This window comes from Telopea speciosissima, chromosome 4 (assembly GCF_018873765.1).
Source record: "Telopea speciosissima isolate NSW1024214 ecotype Mountain lineage chromosome 4, Tspe_v1, whole genome shotgun sequence".
NCBI lineage: Eukaryota > Viridiplantae > Streptophyta > Magnoliopsida > Proteales > Proteaceae > Telopea > Telopea speciosissima.
Window position 1 is genome coordinate 70,107,498 of NC_057919.1, and position 15,550 is coordinate 70,123,047.

Consider the following 15,550-nt stretch of genomic DNA (forward strand, 5'->3'; position numbering starts at 1 on the left):
CTTGCCCAAAACATGATCCAATAAGCTCATATTGACTTTAGTTCGATTCAGTTTCTGTCAGTTTGGCTTGGTGTTGTCAGTTCAGGCTAGGTTTTGACACCCCTAGGTGACCCAGGGTTCAAGAAGAGTTGAACTCAAGAGTCTCAAGACCTCCGCTCCCTTTGACATGATTCCGTTACCCTTTAGACCCCATTTGTTTAAAGGAGAGTATGGAAGGGAAAACTTGACAAATAGGTTCCACTTGCTGACGGGTGAGTAACGAAAATTGAAACCCAGGGGTATTCTCATAAATAATGCAAATGTTTTTTTTTTCCCTAGCAAATGTTTGGTTGGCTCCATGGAGAAAGGGAGAAGGAGTAGCAGATAAAGTAATCTTTTTTTATTCCGTGGATAATCCAAAAGCTTTGAAAGCTTTGAAAGAAGATGGAATGAAATTTGCCTCATAACTTTTCCATCCCAACTAACCAAACACCATAATATCTTCATAGAAATAAAAAAATAAGTATAACTTTTTCATTTCTTAAATCCCACCCCACCAAACCAAAACCTATCTAAACAAAGTGGGTCTTAAGGTTTAATTATTTGATTCTTTGTCAGAAGAGGATGAGCCTTCAATAATACAGGTGGGAGGAGTTAATAATGGTATTCACTTTTCTGAGAGTCCAATTATAGCATTAAATCATGGGGAAGGCATTGGAACACGGTAGATTCCGGCATTTTTATCCTCTTCTGTTACAGCACGGTGCTGTAATGCATCGTGCGACAGCTAGAGAGGTCATGTGCACTATATGGGGCCCGTTGTACCACATGGCCTTGGCTGTATCGCACGATGCATTATAACACCCTGCTATAATAGGAGAGGATAACGATTCGTAGATTCCGTGCATCAATGCATTCAATAGGAGGTGGGGGGGCTTTATGGTCATTTTGGATGGGCATTTATGTCCATCTGGTGGTACTTCATACAGGCTGTGTGCTTGTGTACATGCACGACCGTGTATCAAAACTTTTGCCTTAAATCATTATCTCTTCGCCTTGAGGTGTACAATGCATGATCTGGCTCCACTCCAGCACAGGACAGATGTTGACACATGGATGGGGTGTCGATAGAACGGCATCCCCAAGTTGCGAATGGTGCATCTGCCCCTATGCCAGACGATGTCCAGCTCGGGGTTGCGTTGAAGAGGAGCCCCATCCATAGAATGCATTCCAAGAATACACGCCAAACTCAACCTAAATGTCAAAGTTCCAAGGCAATGCATGGGCTTGTTGGCATTCCCAAGTGTCATTCGACCATATCATTGCATTGGTAGTTAGGATTAGCTCCGTTGTATCCTTTCCCTTGTCTCCGTGTGTGTAGGATGGGTTAATGCTCTTTTCAATATCATGAACACCCTCTCTGCTGGTATAGTCAAGGGGTTTCGATTACTAGTATTTTCTACCATTCAGCAATGTCATAGTTTTGTTCAAGGGAAAAGGAGTGTTAATCCGTCGTTGGACGCGGCGTGTACCTGCCCCAAAACACAACCTTGAGCAAAATGACTGACACACTCCTGGTCCTTTCTGCCTTTCCAGGGGTGCGTCGTCATTTCATGTGCGATTGTGTTTGGGCACAGGTATATGTCGCGTCTGGCGACCGGTTAGCGCTTGTTATCCCTTTGTTAAAATAGTAACATTCTTGTTGAATTATGGGAAGATTTTCAAGACAATCCAATATACTTCGAAGAGTTAAGCGAATGTCTTCAACATGATCAACCTTCTTTCTCCCTTGATTGGATTGAGATCCATGTTCTCTAACATGTCTCTCTCCTATTCTGATCATGTTGGACCCATATAGATGATATCATTTTCAACTCCTCATTGGTTGTAGTGTGCAGATTCCTTCTTACACTGTCCTTGTAGGAAACTCTCTCCATTAAAATAATTACTTTAGTTTGAAGATAAGATCATAGAGAGAAGGTAAAATACACAATACATAGTAGGGGGATTCGATTTAGGCCATCAAATTTAACATGTGATATATCAAGACACCAAATGATCAATCTACATTTCAAAATGGACCAGCATTCTCTATGAGGGGAGTGTAGCCCACGCATGCATGCGGAGACCAATGAGAGCACACATGTTGGCATCATAGGGGCAGGGCGGCCATTTCACCTTGTGTCGGGGCATGGGTGGTATAGTCCCCCAGAAAGACTTTTCTCCTTTCAAAAATATACCAAATAATCAGTGTACATTCCAATATGCCAAGCAGCCTGAAACAAAAGTAATCAAACCTAAAATCTGACAAGATTGTTCTCCTTTGATTTCGGGAGGTAGATGCATGAGTTGGCTAGGCTGGGAAGAAAGAAAGAAAGAAGAAATTTCTGATCCAGTTGGTTTTCTAACATCCTAAATCGAGGTGACTCTAGAGGAAGAAGAAAGAAGAACAAAAACAAGAAGGGATAAAAAAAAAAAGATGAATAAGAATAAGAAGAAAGAATGGAAGAAGAAAATAAGGTCCGGATTGGGCTGGGCTCAGCCCAAGGTCCTGACCCTGACCCTGACCCGGCCCGGCCTTGACTATCAGAAATTCCCAACTCTGACCCGCCCTTAGGGCCAGAGTATCTCAATTCTCAACCCAGGCCCTGTTCGGGCTAGGGCCGTTAGGGGCAAACTTGTACCCCTAGGTGCAGTGTGCCCTGGTGAATAACACTTTGGATTTATTGAAAGAAACGAGAGATGCCATTGAGGAGAACAATCTTTACCCATTCTTGCATTTATTGCCTTAAGGTAGCCTCATTATGGCCACCACACGCTCGATCTTTGCTTGACTACGTCAAGAATCAGGTTCTGGAAGGATGCCATGGAGGAGCTATTGGAGAGGGAGTCCCAGTCAAGTCTTCCCAATAAAGCAACCCTTTCATTCCCCGCAGCCTGAAAATTTTACTTCTCTGTGAGCTCTCCCTCTATAAAACTCCCCTTTGCATTTGCTCCCATTCTTCACTCAAACGCTTATCTTTCTGCTTCATCTCTGTTACAAACCCATCAAGTAATGGCTGAAGAATTCCAAGAGTATGATGTGTTTTGGCCTGAGTAATCCCACCGGAGAGAGGATCACCTTCACCAGTGTCTTTCAAGACAAGAATGTCGATCCAGCCGAGGTGATCATGAACAACAACTCTATTGCTTCTCAAAAGAATTTTACATCGACTTCATAGGAAGAAGAGCAAGAAGAACAGCTCACAGTCCCATTCCCTTCTGGTTAACATCCCTGCAACAGGAATGAGCGTAATAGTAATAATAATTCATTTTTTCATTACTCATATTCAAATGAAAGTGACTACAACCTCAAAGATGCAGAGATGGTCTGAACATTCTCAATGCCATCGCTGGTGAGTTGCAGGTGAATTGGGATTGGATTCGGTCTATTTCAATTCAAAACCTGTCAATTCTCCCAATCTTACTCCAATTTCTCAAACCGTATGCTCGGTTGAAAGGAAAACAAGGATTTAAAACTCAGTATCAGATATGGGAATGGTGTAGCCCAATCCTGATCCAAACTGATCCTGCCTCATCTTTGACTGATACAGTATCTACGAGATCAGTTTTGGCAACCTTCCTCTATGTTAGAAATGCAACAGAACTGCTTCAGGAGAAGATAGAAATACGAAGATGATTATTCCATTCATTGAATTGTTTTTCAAGTACAACTGAAAAAAAAAAGCAGGAGCCTAAAAGAAAGGTACAGTTAGGCCACTGGCTTCCAATGCAAGTAAAAAATCTTATGGATATTAGGGCAGTAAAACATCAATCATATAATACATGGAACCCTGTGATGGAGTACCTATCAGTATCAGCGCCTAATCTTGCGAGATATTAAAATGGAAAAAAAAAATGGACTGTACAAATAGTATAGCTCCTCTACATGAAATAGCTGAGTTGTATCTTCTTCCTTGACCCACCTTCACCATACAACTCATTCCACTGGAGAAGCTCGTTCATATTTGCAGACTCTGATGATACACTGGCACATACCTACATATACAAAAACAGGAAGTCTTGAAAAAAGATATCTACAGAAGAATATCCAGAATATGCCCCCTCATGGGGAGTGCTAGCCCAATGTGCACAAATATATTATGCTGCGGATCCTACCCATACAGCGGGTCCCATACTAATTCAGGGGTGGACACCACACTGTATCCACAGTAATTGAACATTTGACTAGAACTCTCGCCGTTCAATGTGGAAACTATTGAACCAATATGAAGAGGGCAGCAGAACCTTGGCCTTAAGAATATACAATCCCACATATCAATCACACAAGCATACACCCACCCATCCACTCACATACACAAACACACACAGTTGCTTTGGAAGTGGAAGCAAGACTATGGCAGTCTGACCATGAGTTAAAGTATATATGACACTACTCTAACTCAAATCTTCATATATATATATATATAGCATTCCAAAACCTAAGAAAGCAACAAGGAAAGCGCATCCCCACTAAGGAGGAGTCAGCTACTCTCATTATTCCCAAATTATACATTATTTTTTTTTAATATAAACAGAACAACAATGAAAAAGGAAGAGATTTAGTATATATATATATATATATATGGATATATGGTAACAATCTTCAAATATATCAAAATTTGAATATACTGCATTGATATGTGCAAATCAAAGTACTGAAAAGTGTGTCAGATTTTTATACGAAGCAGAAAATATCATGAACTGGTAAATAAGCCAATGTCAAGGAAACAAATTGACTATGCGATATGTAATAAGGTTTGTTTGGAGGAGGTTTGTAGAGCAACACTTCGGTGCAATTCCGCCAGCGCTGCGCACCTCCATGCCCTCCCTGAATTTGTTATTAAATAACAATACTATTAGGCTGTATAACTTGCCAAATGAAATGAAGGTGATTGGAAAAACACATGCACCCATTTAAGCAGACTTAAATATAAAAGGATAGGTTACAACTACTTCACTTGCGGTTAACTGCTTTTGTTTCCTAGCACATTATCAATGCTGACTCTTGCATTGCTCTGAATCAATGCCCTTGTTTGAAAATTACAACATAATAACATCATACTCAATACAAATTTCAGATATTAAAAACATCTGATAAAAATAATTTCCCATTTCAGAACTTCAGATAACTTCCTTATTGTGCATTTATAATAAGAGTGCTTTAGGAGATATGCGAAGCAGTGATACCTGCTCATGTGCGTATATCAGATCCTTCATGTTCAAAGGACGAATGTCTGTACTGCCATGAAGTGCAGGGAGAGGACTGTTCTCTTCCAATGCTAAAGCTTTCTCCTAGAGTGACAAATAGTCATTAGAAGGTGAAAAGGAAGTTATGCAAACACCCACTCGCTCCATGTATCTATTTCAGGAAACCACTAAAGAATATGGGAAGACAATGGTCCACCAAAATAATCGGCTAGATGAGAAAATTCCATTATAAAAACACAAGGAATAGCAGCTGCATTAGAAAAATAAGTATAACAAATCATCTGCTATTACATTAACAATGCATACAGTCAAGGCTTTCCTTTTGATAACAACGGCTATAATATGGTTTGACTGTAAGTAGACCACATCAGAGTTGATATGGATGTAACCATGCAATGTATAAATATTTCAGCTACATTTACTAAGTAAACAAATCTCACATTCAATTTGCACATCCTTACAATGAAGGGGGAGGAATATAGATTTAGGAGCTGAGTAGACCTTTTTGACGGAGATGTTGGATGCTGATAAAATCTACAAACCCTAATATCAGCCTTGTATCAAATAAATCGCCCCCCCCCCCATATCGTACAGGCTAACTGTTACACATACCTACATTGTCATTTGGAGTAAGGATAATCTTTGAAGACCATCTATACTGATAAGGTAGATAGTCTTGGAAGAAAAGATGGTTCTAGCTTAACACTTCTAGTAACAATAACTGTAACCTAGTGATGTTCTACCAAAAAATTTAAAAACTGGAACCTAGTGATGCCAACTGTTGTTATGGGGTAGCTTCAGAGCACATGCACCAGTGTTGGATCCTAGCAGTTAGATCCCATGGACTGAGGCATGATAATTGCAGTATGTATAAAAGGCCAAAGAAAACATTGAATCATCTTCTTATGCATTTTCATTGTTGACTTCAGTCCCTGGGGGATGTGATCAAAGTTGTCAACTTCTCATCCTTGTTTGGAATTCCATGGATATCTAAAGAAAGTTTATTGGCCTTAACAGTGTCAGGACAAATAGTAATGCGCAACTCCACAAGGGTAATTGAACTCCGGAAAAAGAATGCTATAAAGAGCTCTTGAACCATTTTACTTGTAATTTTTTTCCCAACTAATTTTCTACTTAATGAAATAAAACCATTACAGTGAAAACAGGAATACTGCAGCTTGCATAACTGCCCTAGAATTGAACCTCTGTGGATGCCATAATCAACAATCAAAATAAGTGAAAGTATTGGCAGGCAAAATGACTAGATATAGTAAGTCACAAGCATGGTTAGTAAATTCAAGTTTAATTTGTGTATCGTACCATATTTACGAAAAAAGCAATTTTCTGTAATTTTTCAAAGATACGGGAACAAAATCTATTGTATAAACCCACATATCATATGGGAAAACTGTATTATTCAGGTTTAAAGAACACTCCATTATCTTTTCCCCTTTCTTTGCAGTCTCTTTCAAACTCCAAAATCTGACAGAATCCCCGTGAACTCTGAGCTTGCAGAGGCGACCGAGTCAATTGATGGTGCCGATGAAGCTTCAATCCCACTCCCAGCTTGCCAGGTACTGAAGAGAGTTTCTATGTTTTTAGTTTAACTAATTCATTTAACTATATTTTGTTTTTTTAAACTTTAACTTAAATTAAACAAATTAGGTATGAAAATGTTAAACAAAACAAATTTAATGGCTAAAAAATGGTCTAGTTTTAGTGAATATACCCCTATATTTATTTTTAAACAAAACTGTATTGAACACATATTTTTCCATATCCTTTTTAGTGTATGCATTTTCTATGCCGAGTTCTTAAAAGTACTATTGAAGTCCAGGTCTGTTTAGTACCTGTAAGCATAGTTATCAAGGCATTGCCAAGGTGTCCAGGCTCCTTGGTCGCCTTGGACACCTAGGCGGCCACCTTGCCGCCTAGACGGTGTCGCCTTGAATTTAGACCCTCTCAAAGCCATGGTCACCTTCCTGCCTTGATAACTTTGCCTGAAAGTATCCATACCCCTTTTTTGTTTTTGCCCTGCCCGTATTTACAAACTATGGTCACAAGCAACAGAGGTGAAACAGATCCAATGGGTTGTTTTAAATCATGAATGACTGTGTCAGATAGTGAGAACATGAGACTAACCTTCTTTTCTTTATCTAGAATTTCCCTGATGGAACAGTGTGCTGCCGCAACACATAAGTTCTGAAACCAAAAGATTGATTAGAGCATATCTAATACGTTTTTAAGAGATTTCATTGACTGAAAGGAAAAAAAAAATGAGAACTAGAAACCTTTAGGTCACTCCCAGAATATCCATCAGTCATATTTGCAATTGCTGCGAAATCAACATCAGGAGCCATTTCTTCTTTTGCTAATATAACTCTCAGAATTTTTTCTCTATTGGGGGCATCAGGCAAGTTTACCATCAACCTACAGAAAAGCTAAGTTAATTACAGAAGAATAACAAAAAAAAATGAAATCTTTACGAAGACACTTATCAAAGCAACCTTCAACCTTTACATGCGTACCTGCGAGGGAGCCTCCTTATAACAGCCTCATCAAGGTCAAAAGGCCTATTAGTTGCAGCAAGTACCAATACACGTTCTTTGTCCTTTGTACGCAAACCATCCCAATTTACCATGAACTCATTTTTCATTTTCCGCATAGCTTCATGCTCTCCTGGATTTTCACGTCTTCCTAACATGCTATCAACCTGTAAAAAGGAAAAATTGGAAAAAGAATCATGGAGGATGTAGGCCACATATTAGAAACAGGTAAACTACAGTATTTTGCCAGAAAATAAACAAGGAACCACAGGTTCATTAGTTGACCACAATCGTCATCTACCAATAGAAGAAAATGAATCCTTAATGCAATATTGCAATCAACCAACCTCATCGACAAAAACAACACTAGGGGCAATTTTACTGGCTAGAGAGAACACTGCTTTCACATACTTTTCTCCTTCACCAAACCACTGCAAGCAACATGAGTTTTCATCACCAGATAAAAGGAGTAGACAACCACGTCCCAACTAAGAGGGGGGACAGGAGTGGGGAGAGAGGAACAAAACTAACCAGTTTAGTAGTAATACCTTTGAAGTTATACTTGACATTGATATGTTGATAAAGTTCGCACCTGCCTCTGTCGCAACAGCTTTTGCAAGCATTGTTTTTCCTGTACCAGGAGGTCCAAACAGCAGTATTCCCTTGCAAGGCTGGAAATAGAGCAACCATGACTGTATGCTGTAAGTATAATACTCTGAGAAATCAGAAAAATAACTCAGAAAGGGTACTCGCAGTTAAACCTTTGTTAGCTGTCCTTTGCAAAACAATTCTGGCCTTTGCAAAGGAAGCATCACCAATTCCTGCAATGTGTCCTTTACATTTTCCAATGCTCCAATATCATAGAAAGTGACTCCAATATCATCTGCTGGGATAACATCGGCAAGAAGTCTTTTTTCAAATTCATTCTCAGTGACCACATCCTGAAAAACCTCAAGGTTCAACCCAATGTGAGTATTAAACCATAATTTCTTGAAAAAAAAATAATGGAGGCGCCATGTGCAGAAAGACAATTGTGGTTATCTTAACCCGAGGATTTAAGTATCAATACTTTTTCCTTGGTACTGTTCAGCATGTATGAGTTTTCTGCCTACCAAAGCAATACCAACAAGGTAACCAGAATTCTGTTAATGTCAGTGGTATCAAAGGTATCAGCCATATAAAATTACACCAGTCGCTGCATTAATATCAATCTGAGAGTAACAAAATCTAGTATTTTCTTTTATCATTTTACATTAGTTTAGTATATTGTTCATACAACTTAAACTATAGGTGCATCAAATGCATATCAGAGCATTGATTATCTAATATAGTTCTTGATACATGTAGATGAAACAGTTGTATTAGTTGTGTATGTATTTACCATATTTAATAGTCTTTTAAGCCTCAAAACAAGTATGCTTCATTTATTTGAATGATTTACGTACTTTTACCTTTTCCTCAAAAGGTTTACATACTTTTGCCTAGGGTTTGGCATATCAAAAATTTCCAATGTATCCAAATCTGCTGATGATAAGTCTCTAAAACTTGACTTATTAATATTGACAGTTAAATGATTAAGAGTACCACAAAGAATTGGTAAGAAGTTTACCTTGAGTGATTTCTTCGAGCTCTTAGACTCATTTAGTATACCATGGAGAACGTTGAGCCCATACCTAATGCTGCAGTATTGATAAGCAAGCAGATAAGAGTTCACGAAGCTCCTTTTCTTTCAGATAAGTAGATAAGGCTTTCCTATTGTCAATGATAATGACCCATTCAAGATTAGAAGGTTATAGTACAATTACCTTTCACTGGAAATTAAAAGTTTAGAATCTTTGGTCAGAGCTTCAGTGCTATGCATGAGGTGATAACTTAATGCCCAACCAACTACCTTTCCCACATCTGTAAAGCCAGATGGCAAAAGCAGAAAGCAAGATCAGCTGATTAGTTCTTAAGTAGAAGATTCATATTGAAGTACAGGATGGTACTGACTTTCACTTGTGAGGGCCTGATCTTTTATGCAAATTGTTTCAAGGTCAGGGCACTTCAATCCATTTTCATTTAGAACCTGAAATAAGAAGTGAAGTGGTTGACATTACTTAAATACCCAAGATAACAACAAAGATCAATGTCATGGGTCTGGAAGGATTAAGGATAAATTAGAGGCAATGCGAGCCGCAATAAAGAGGCAGAACGTTGAGATCTCGCCAAGGCATTCTTTCCCTTTTATTCCTTTTTTTTTAATTCTTTTGTAGGGAGAATTCAAACAGCAGTCAATCCTGCGACTGTTCTCTATATCGCAATGGTAGCCTCCCATTTAAATGTAAAAAGAAGCCACCTTGTCATGAAATGCAACAAATAGCTATACAATTAAAATAAAAAATAAAAAACAAAAGATGATCGTGACCAATAGATAGCATAGAAATTACAATTCAATTTTATCCACTAAAAGTAATATGATCTATAACTTCGATGAAAACTTTTGTACCAATAGTTATCGCTTAATCAATATCTAGGTATGCCAAAAACGTTATCATAAATCTGTGTTTCCTTTAATGGAAGTAACAACCAAAAAAAAAAAAAAAAACACAAGAAATTTACTTTATTCAAAAGTATTTAAACGAAAAAAACAGAAGATACAAATCCCCGCAGGGCAGCTAGTGGCCTCGTAAACAGAGAAAGAGATAAACAAAGAATACACAAAATTATTCTAGTTTTCACTTTGACAAAATCTCCATGGAACACATTACAAATTGTGCTTGCCTAAGGGTCTGTTAAGGGCTTTAGAAATTATTGTAGGGTTTATTAAGTAGAAGAACCTGGTCCAATTTATCCTAACATGCACACACACATACACAGGAAAACAGGCACACACACGCGAGAGAGAGAGAGAGAGAGAGCAGGGCAAATTTGGTTAGAAAATGAATTAAGCTTGTCCGTAGGGAATTTTAGGGTGAGAGTTTGGTAACAGTGAGTGAAGGGACACTCCACCCTTGGCTTGATCTTTCATGAATATCAATTCAAAGTCATTGATTCATCAAGCTTAGAACAGATCCTGAACAACCCAAACAAAAGGTAACCCAATAAAATATACGATGGATCAGATAAGGAGATTTTGGAAATCCACAACACCAAAGTGAAGTAGGATCCAAGTAATAGAGCTATATCCATGTACAATATTATTTCTTGCTCGTCAGCTGCATTAATGGGCCAGGTGTGAACTGTTAGATCCAAGGCAGATTTTTATCTTCATATGCAAGTGTCAAATGTTTTCTCTAAATTTAGTAAAAGCTTTAAATGTCATGACCACGACCCCACAATATAGTAGTGATGACTTCGTTGTGACCTTTTTTACTTTCCTCTCTAACCCAGCCCTCCACCCATGCCTCTTTGGCTAAGGCAGCTGAGTCTAATGGGCCAGTCCGCCCTTTCATCTCGGCCCATTGCTCTAACTCCTCCGGCCTTACCCTCCCTGACTTGGGCCTTAAATCCAATTCTGCTTTGAATCCCCCTGCTCTCCCGCCTCTTCATGTTTTTCGTCGTCGTAATACCAGCTCCCCTCCTTTCCCTAAGAAACGTCCCTACATTACCTACTCCCTAGCCGGTCCGGAGATGAATTCGACTCTCAGCCTGGATATCAGTGATCCCGCTTATTGTTGCGAGGACCGAGACCAGGGATAGAGGGTCTTCGTGGAGCTTGGCTTGGTCGTCTCAGTTAGCCAGGCACCAATTGTTCTGCTGTTTTTGTAAGGGCTTTTGCCCCTTTTGTTTAGTCCTTGCCTTTTGGTAGGGCTTTTGTTGGCTCGTGCTTGTTTGTTTTTCCCCTCCCCCCCTTTCTCCCTTTGGTAATTGAATTATGGGTAATTTACACATACCACCCCTGAGGTTTGACGAAAGGATATTTTTACCCCCCAATTTTGGAAAATTCTGCGTACCCCCCTGAGGTTTGCAAACGGTAACAAATAAGCCCATTCCGTCAGTTCAAGACTAACTGCGTTAAAATTTAGATCTGAACTGACGGAATTACCCTCATAAGAAGAAACAAAAAAAACAAAAAAAAACTGCAACTCATCTTTCCCAAAATCCATTGGGGAAGATGAGTTGCAGGTATGGGAACACCACTAAGTCGGTCTGAACTCTGAATAAGGCATTAATTGTCAATCCATAGCAAAGAAAGACCAAAACCGCCATTTCCACCTCTAACTCACCACTCTGCACCATCAATAGACGCATCAGTTTAGAGGTTCCCTGAACCCTTTCTTCTAGCTATCTTCATGTGCACATCCTACAGACCACAGCTTCCTATCTTTTTCAAGAAGAAATAAAGCAACGATTGAACTGAACCCCCAAGGTGGCCAGGCCCCATCCCTCCTCTCTCTCTGTGCAATCTCTGTTTCTCTATTTCCCTCTATACGATTGAACGGTTACAGCTTCTTTTCAGCTCTGTTGTGGGTTTTCTTCTCAGGGAAAAACGTGTTGAAGGAGATGATGGTTTGAGGACTGCAGAGTATTTGAGAGGAAGATTGCTTGCAGAGAGAACAGCTTCAAGGGCTGCAAAAGAAGAAGCAGAGCTAATGAGTAACAAAGTCTGTTGCTTTTGCAATCTGTAGTAATCTTTGTAACCGTTCTTCCTTCTTGTACAGTTCCCTGATTCTAATACATTTTATTGCAGTAGATTGAAGATTTTATTTACCCTAATAAGATCTGCAACTTTTCATTGCTTTAGATTGATTTGGATGCCCTTCCTTTTTCATTGTTGATTCTGTCTTACAGTTGATAGAGTTGGAGAAACACATAAAGGCAGAGATAGAGGCCAAGAACAGAGCCGGCGAGCCTCAGGCATTGTCAGGGATCTTTCCCGCCAAGGCATTGTCGGGAAAGGTTGAGAAATTCGAGGCTATTGAGCCCACCGACATACTGCGGCAACGAACCAGAGATGACGTTGGAGAGAGCGAGTGATTGAAACTCAGAAGCGTTGAACAACGAGGCGGGTAGAGTTCCATTGAAGGAATTATTGGAGAGATCGAGATGGCGAAGGTGTTCGATCATGCCCAGGCCTTCTTCTTGTTGAGATAGTCCAACAGATTGCCCCATCTCACTCAACATCTGGTCGACAGATTGCCCCATTACAGGCGAACAAATCAGAGTTTAGGGTTAGGGTTTGATTGTGAGGATCTTGAGGGAGATGGTGATGAGGGTGGAGCAGAGAGTGATGGTGAAGACGCTGATGATTCGGTTCAGGCAAAGAGGTTGAAGAGGAGTGATTGAGTGGCCAACGTTTAAAAACCAAAATCAATGGGGCGCTGGGATGGTTGCAACTCATCTTCCCCAAAATCGATTGGGAAAGATGAGTTGCAGGTTTTGTTTTTTTTTTTTCCGTTCTTCTTAGAAGGGTAATTCCGTCAGTTCAGATCTAAATTTTAACTCAGTTAGTCATGAACTGACGGAATGGGTTTATTTGTTACCGTTTACAAACCTCAGGGGGGTACGCAGAATTTTTTAAAACTGGGGGGTAAAATTATCCTTTCGTCAAACCTCAGGGGTGGTATGTGTAAATTACCCTTGAATTATTTATTCATCCAAAAAAAAAAAAAGAGTTTATGAAAGAAACTGGCTTTTCTCAATGAATATAGAAAAAGTTAATAATAATCAATGCATTCGCTTTTATCAATTACAGATACACACACAAGCATGCGCACACACACACATACAGAGCTACTTTTGTGATTTAAATTTAGTTTTTTCTTTAAATATGAAGGAGCATTGCTCCTCAAACTTCATAATATATAAATGCACTCAAGAACCACACAAAACTTACAAAGAAAAACAATATGCAGACAGCAGAATAAACAATGAGAAAAAGCATAGAAGATCAGCAATCAATACTTCCCAAAGCTGTTGGGCACCACTTACTGAGCGAATGCTAACAATGTTTGACTGTGCTTTCAGAGTTTCAACGTCATGATCCAATTTCTGTTTCCAATCCAAGAGTAAAGCTTCATCCTGCCACAGTTACCAGAAACGTCAAGTCACTGCAACAAAATAGAGCACAAGAAAATATTACAACTAAAAACTAGAGGTTGGTCCAATACTTGTGGCAGCTGAATGGTCACTTTGTTTGGGAAAAGTCGAGTAAGTTGCTTCATTGCCTTGTGAATGTCTTTGCCTCTTGCATGTAGCCTACCGAAGTTGTCCTGCATGATTTCCAAGCATCTATTTTAAGTCCTCATGGATTGAGAACCAAATAAACACCATGCATTTTATTATGATTGTGCGCTCAATGGTGAAGAACAAGAGGAATTTTCTTGCCTGACAACCCTGAACTATTGAGGTTCCTGTCAATGCATTTCCTCTTCTTATACTCAAAATTATACGAACAAGAAAATCTCAAGGAAGAAAAGCCAACCATATGCAGCACTACATGGTGATATAGAAGTCTGTTATTGTTAGAGAATGTTTTGAAAAGAAAATGGCATGCATAATCTACACAACACAAACCATAAAGTGTGTTAAAGTCTACCGGTATAAGGTCGTAAGGGGTACATGACCATATGTACCGTGGGGGTACATGTGTCATGTACACACCACTTGTGTAGTTGGTGATATATCTGTTTGTGGGGGTTCATTCTTAGTATTTTCTAGATATTAGTTTCCTATTTCTTGTCTAATTTAGTTTCTGTTTTAGTTTTCAGAATTTCTTCATCTTCTCTCTTTATTTCTCTCATTCTTCTTCTTCTTCTCTTCCTTTGATATTACTGGTTTATTAATCTTAATACTGTTACAAGGTGCATATAGATCATCAGGGTTATTTCTCTCTCTCTCTCTCTCTCTCTCTCTTAGTGGTTTCAGCCACCACCACCTCCACCTCCACCACCTACACCATTCACCGCTTCCGCCACCTCTAGCGCTCCTCCATCTTCGCCTCCTTCTCAGTTCACCCTTGGTGGTGAATTTTCTCCCATTAAGGGATTTTTTTGACCACTCAATGGTCTGATTCTTACTCCTCAACTAAGAGGTCATGAGTTCAAACCACCTTGGGGCCTATCCCCATCCCCTAATCCCCCCCCCCCCTATTTTTTTTAAAAAAAATGGTCTGATTCTCCTTTGATTCAAGGTGATTGATGTTCTATTTCGGATCCACTTCGTGTTGATGTGTTTGTGACTCTACTCTGACCAGCAACCATGGGTGATTCTGAGATCTCCTCCACATCTACTGGACAGGAATGAGTTAATCAACGAGATCTTCTTCCATTCCCTGCTAGCTCCATTAAATTAAATGGGAGCAATTATTTGATGTGGTTGTGATCTTGCTACCTTGCCATTGGTTCTCGTGGTCTTTCAGGCTACATTACAGGAGATACTGTTGTGCCTACCACTGCTGGTCCTTCCCAAGACAAATGGATGACATCTAACTTTCTTGTGATGTCCTATCTCATCAACTCCATGGATCCTACCATAGCCGGGGGCTATCTTCTTCTCGATACTGCTGCCAAGATTTGGAAAACAGCCAAAGACACGTATTCTAAGGTTGGTAACGCTGCTCAATGTTATGAACTTCGCCAGAAAATTTATGCTACAAAACAAGGGGAGTCATCTCTTTCCCAATACTATTCATCTCTGCGTAGCATGTGGCAACATTTGGATTTTTATAGGCCCTTTACCGCTACTTGTGATACTGATGCTACTGCCTTTAAAAAATGGGAGGATGGTCTTCGTGTCTTCGACTTTCTCGCAAGTCTCAACATTGAGTTTGATCAGATTCGGGCCCATGTCCT

General features: G+C 39.5%; 1 protein-coding gene and 1 long non-coding RNA gene across 4 annotated transcripts; one reads left to right on the forward strand and one right to left on the reverse strand.

Annotated features, from left to right (window-relative positions):
- Window positions 1-3,641: 3,641 nt before the first annotated feature.
- LOC122658651 (outer mitochondrial transmembrane helix translocase-like) lies at window positions 3,642-14,014 on the reverse strand. Of its 3 annotated transcripts, XM_043853693.1 has the most exons (14): window positions 13,868-14,014; window positions 13,689-13,778; window positions 9,768-9,843; window positions 9,581-9,677; window positions 9,385-9,454; window positions 8,537-8,716; window positions 8,324-8,446; window positions 8,123-8,206; window positions 7,758-7,942; window positions 7,521-7,659; window positions 7,372-7,431; window positions 5,209-5,313; window positions 3,843-4,017; window positions 3,642-3,763 (listed from the first exon to the last, which is right to left on the reverse strand). In XM_043853693.1, the coding sequence occupies exons 1-13, from the start codon at window positions 13,973-13,975 to the stop codon at window positions 3,904-3,906; spliced, it is 1,431 nt and encodes a 476-aa protein (XP_043709628.1). In that variant the 5' UTR covers window positions 13,976-14,014; the 3' UTR covers window positions 3,642-3,763; window positions 3,843-3,903. The 3 variants fall into 3 exon arrangements, with proteins under 3 accessions (XP_043709628.1, XP_043709627.1, XP_043709629.1); XM_043853692.1 differs by having other exon boundaries at window positions 3,642-4,017; window positions 13,689-13,780; window positions 13,867-14,014; XM_043853694.1 differs by lacking the exons at window positions 3,642-3,763; window positions 3,843-4,017 and having other exon boundaries at window positions 5,260-5,380; window positions 13,689-13,780; window positions 13,867-14,014.
- LOC122658653 lies at window positions 12,269-12,603 on the forward strand. Its single transcript, XR_006332475.1, has 2 exons — window positions 12,269-12,361; window positions 12,549-12,603. It is a non-coding gene; the product is annotated as an uncharacterized LOC122658653 (long non-coding RNA).
- Window positions 14,015-15,550: the final 1,536 nt, after the last annotated feature.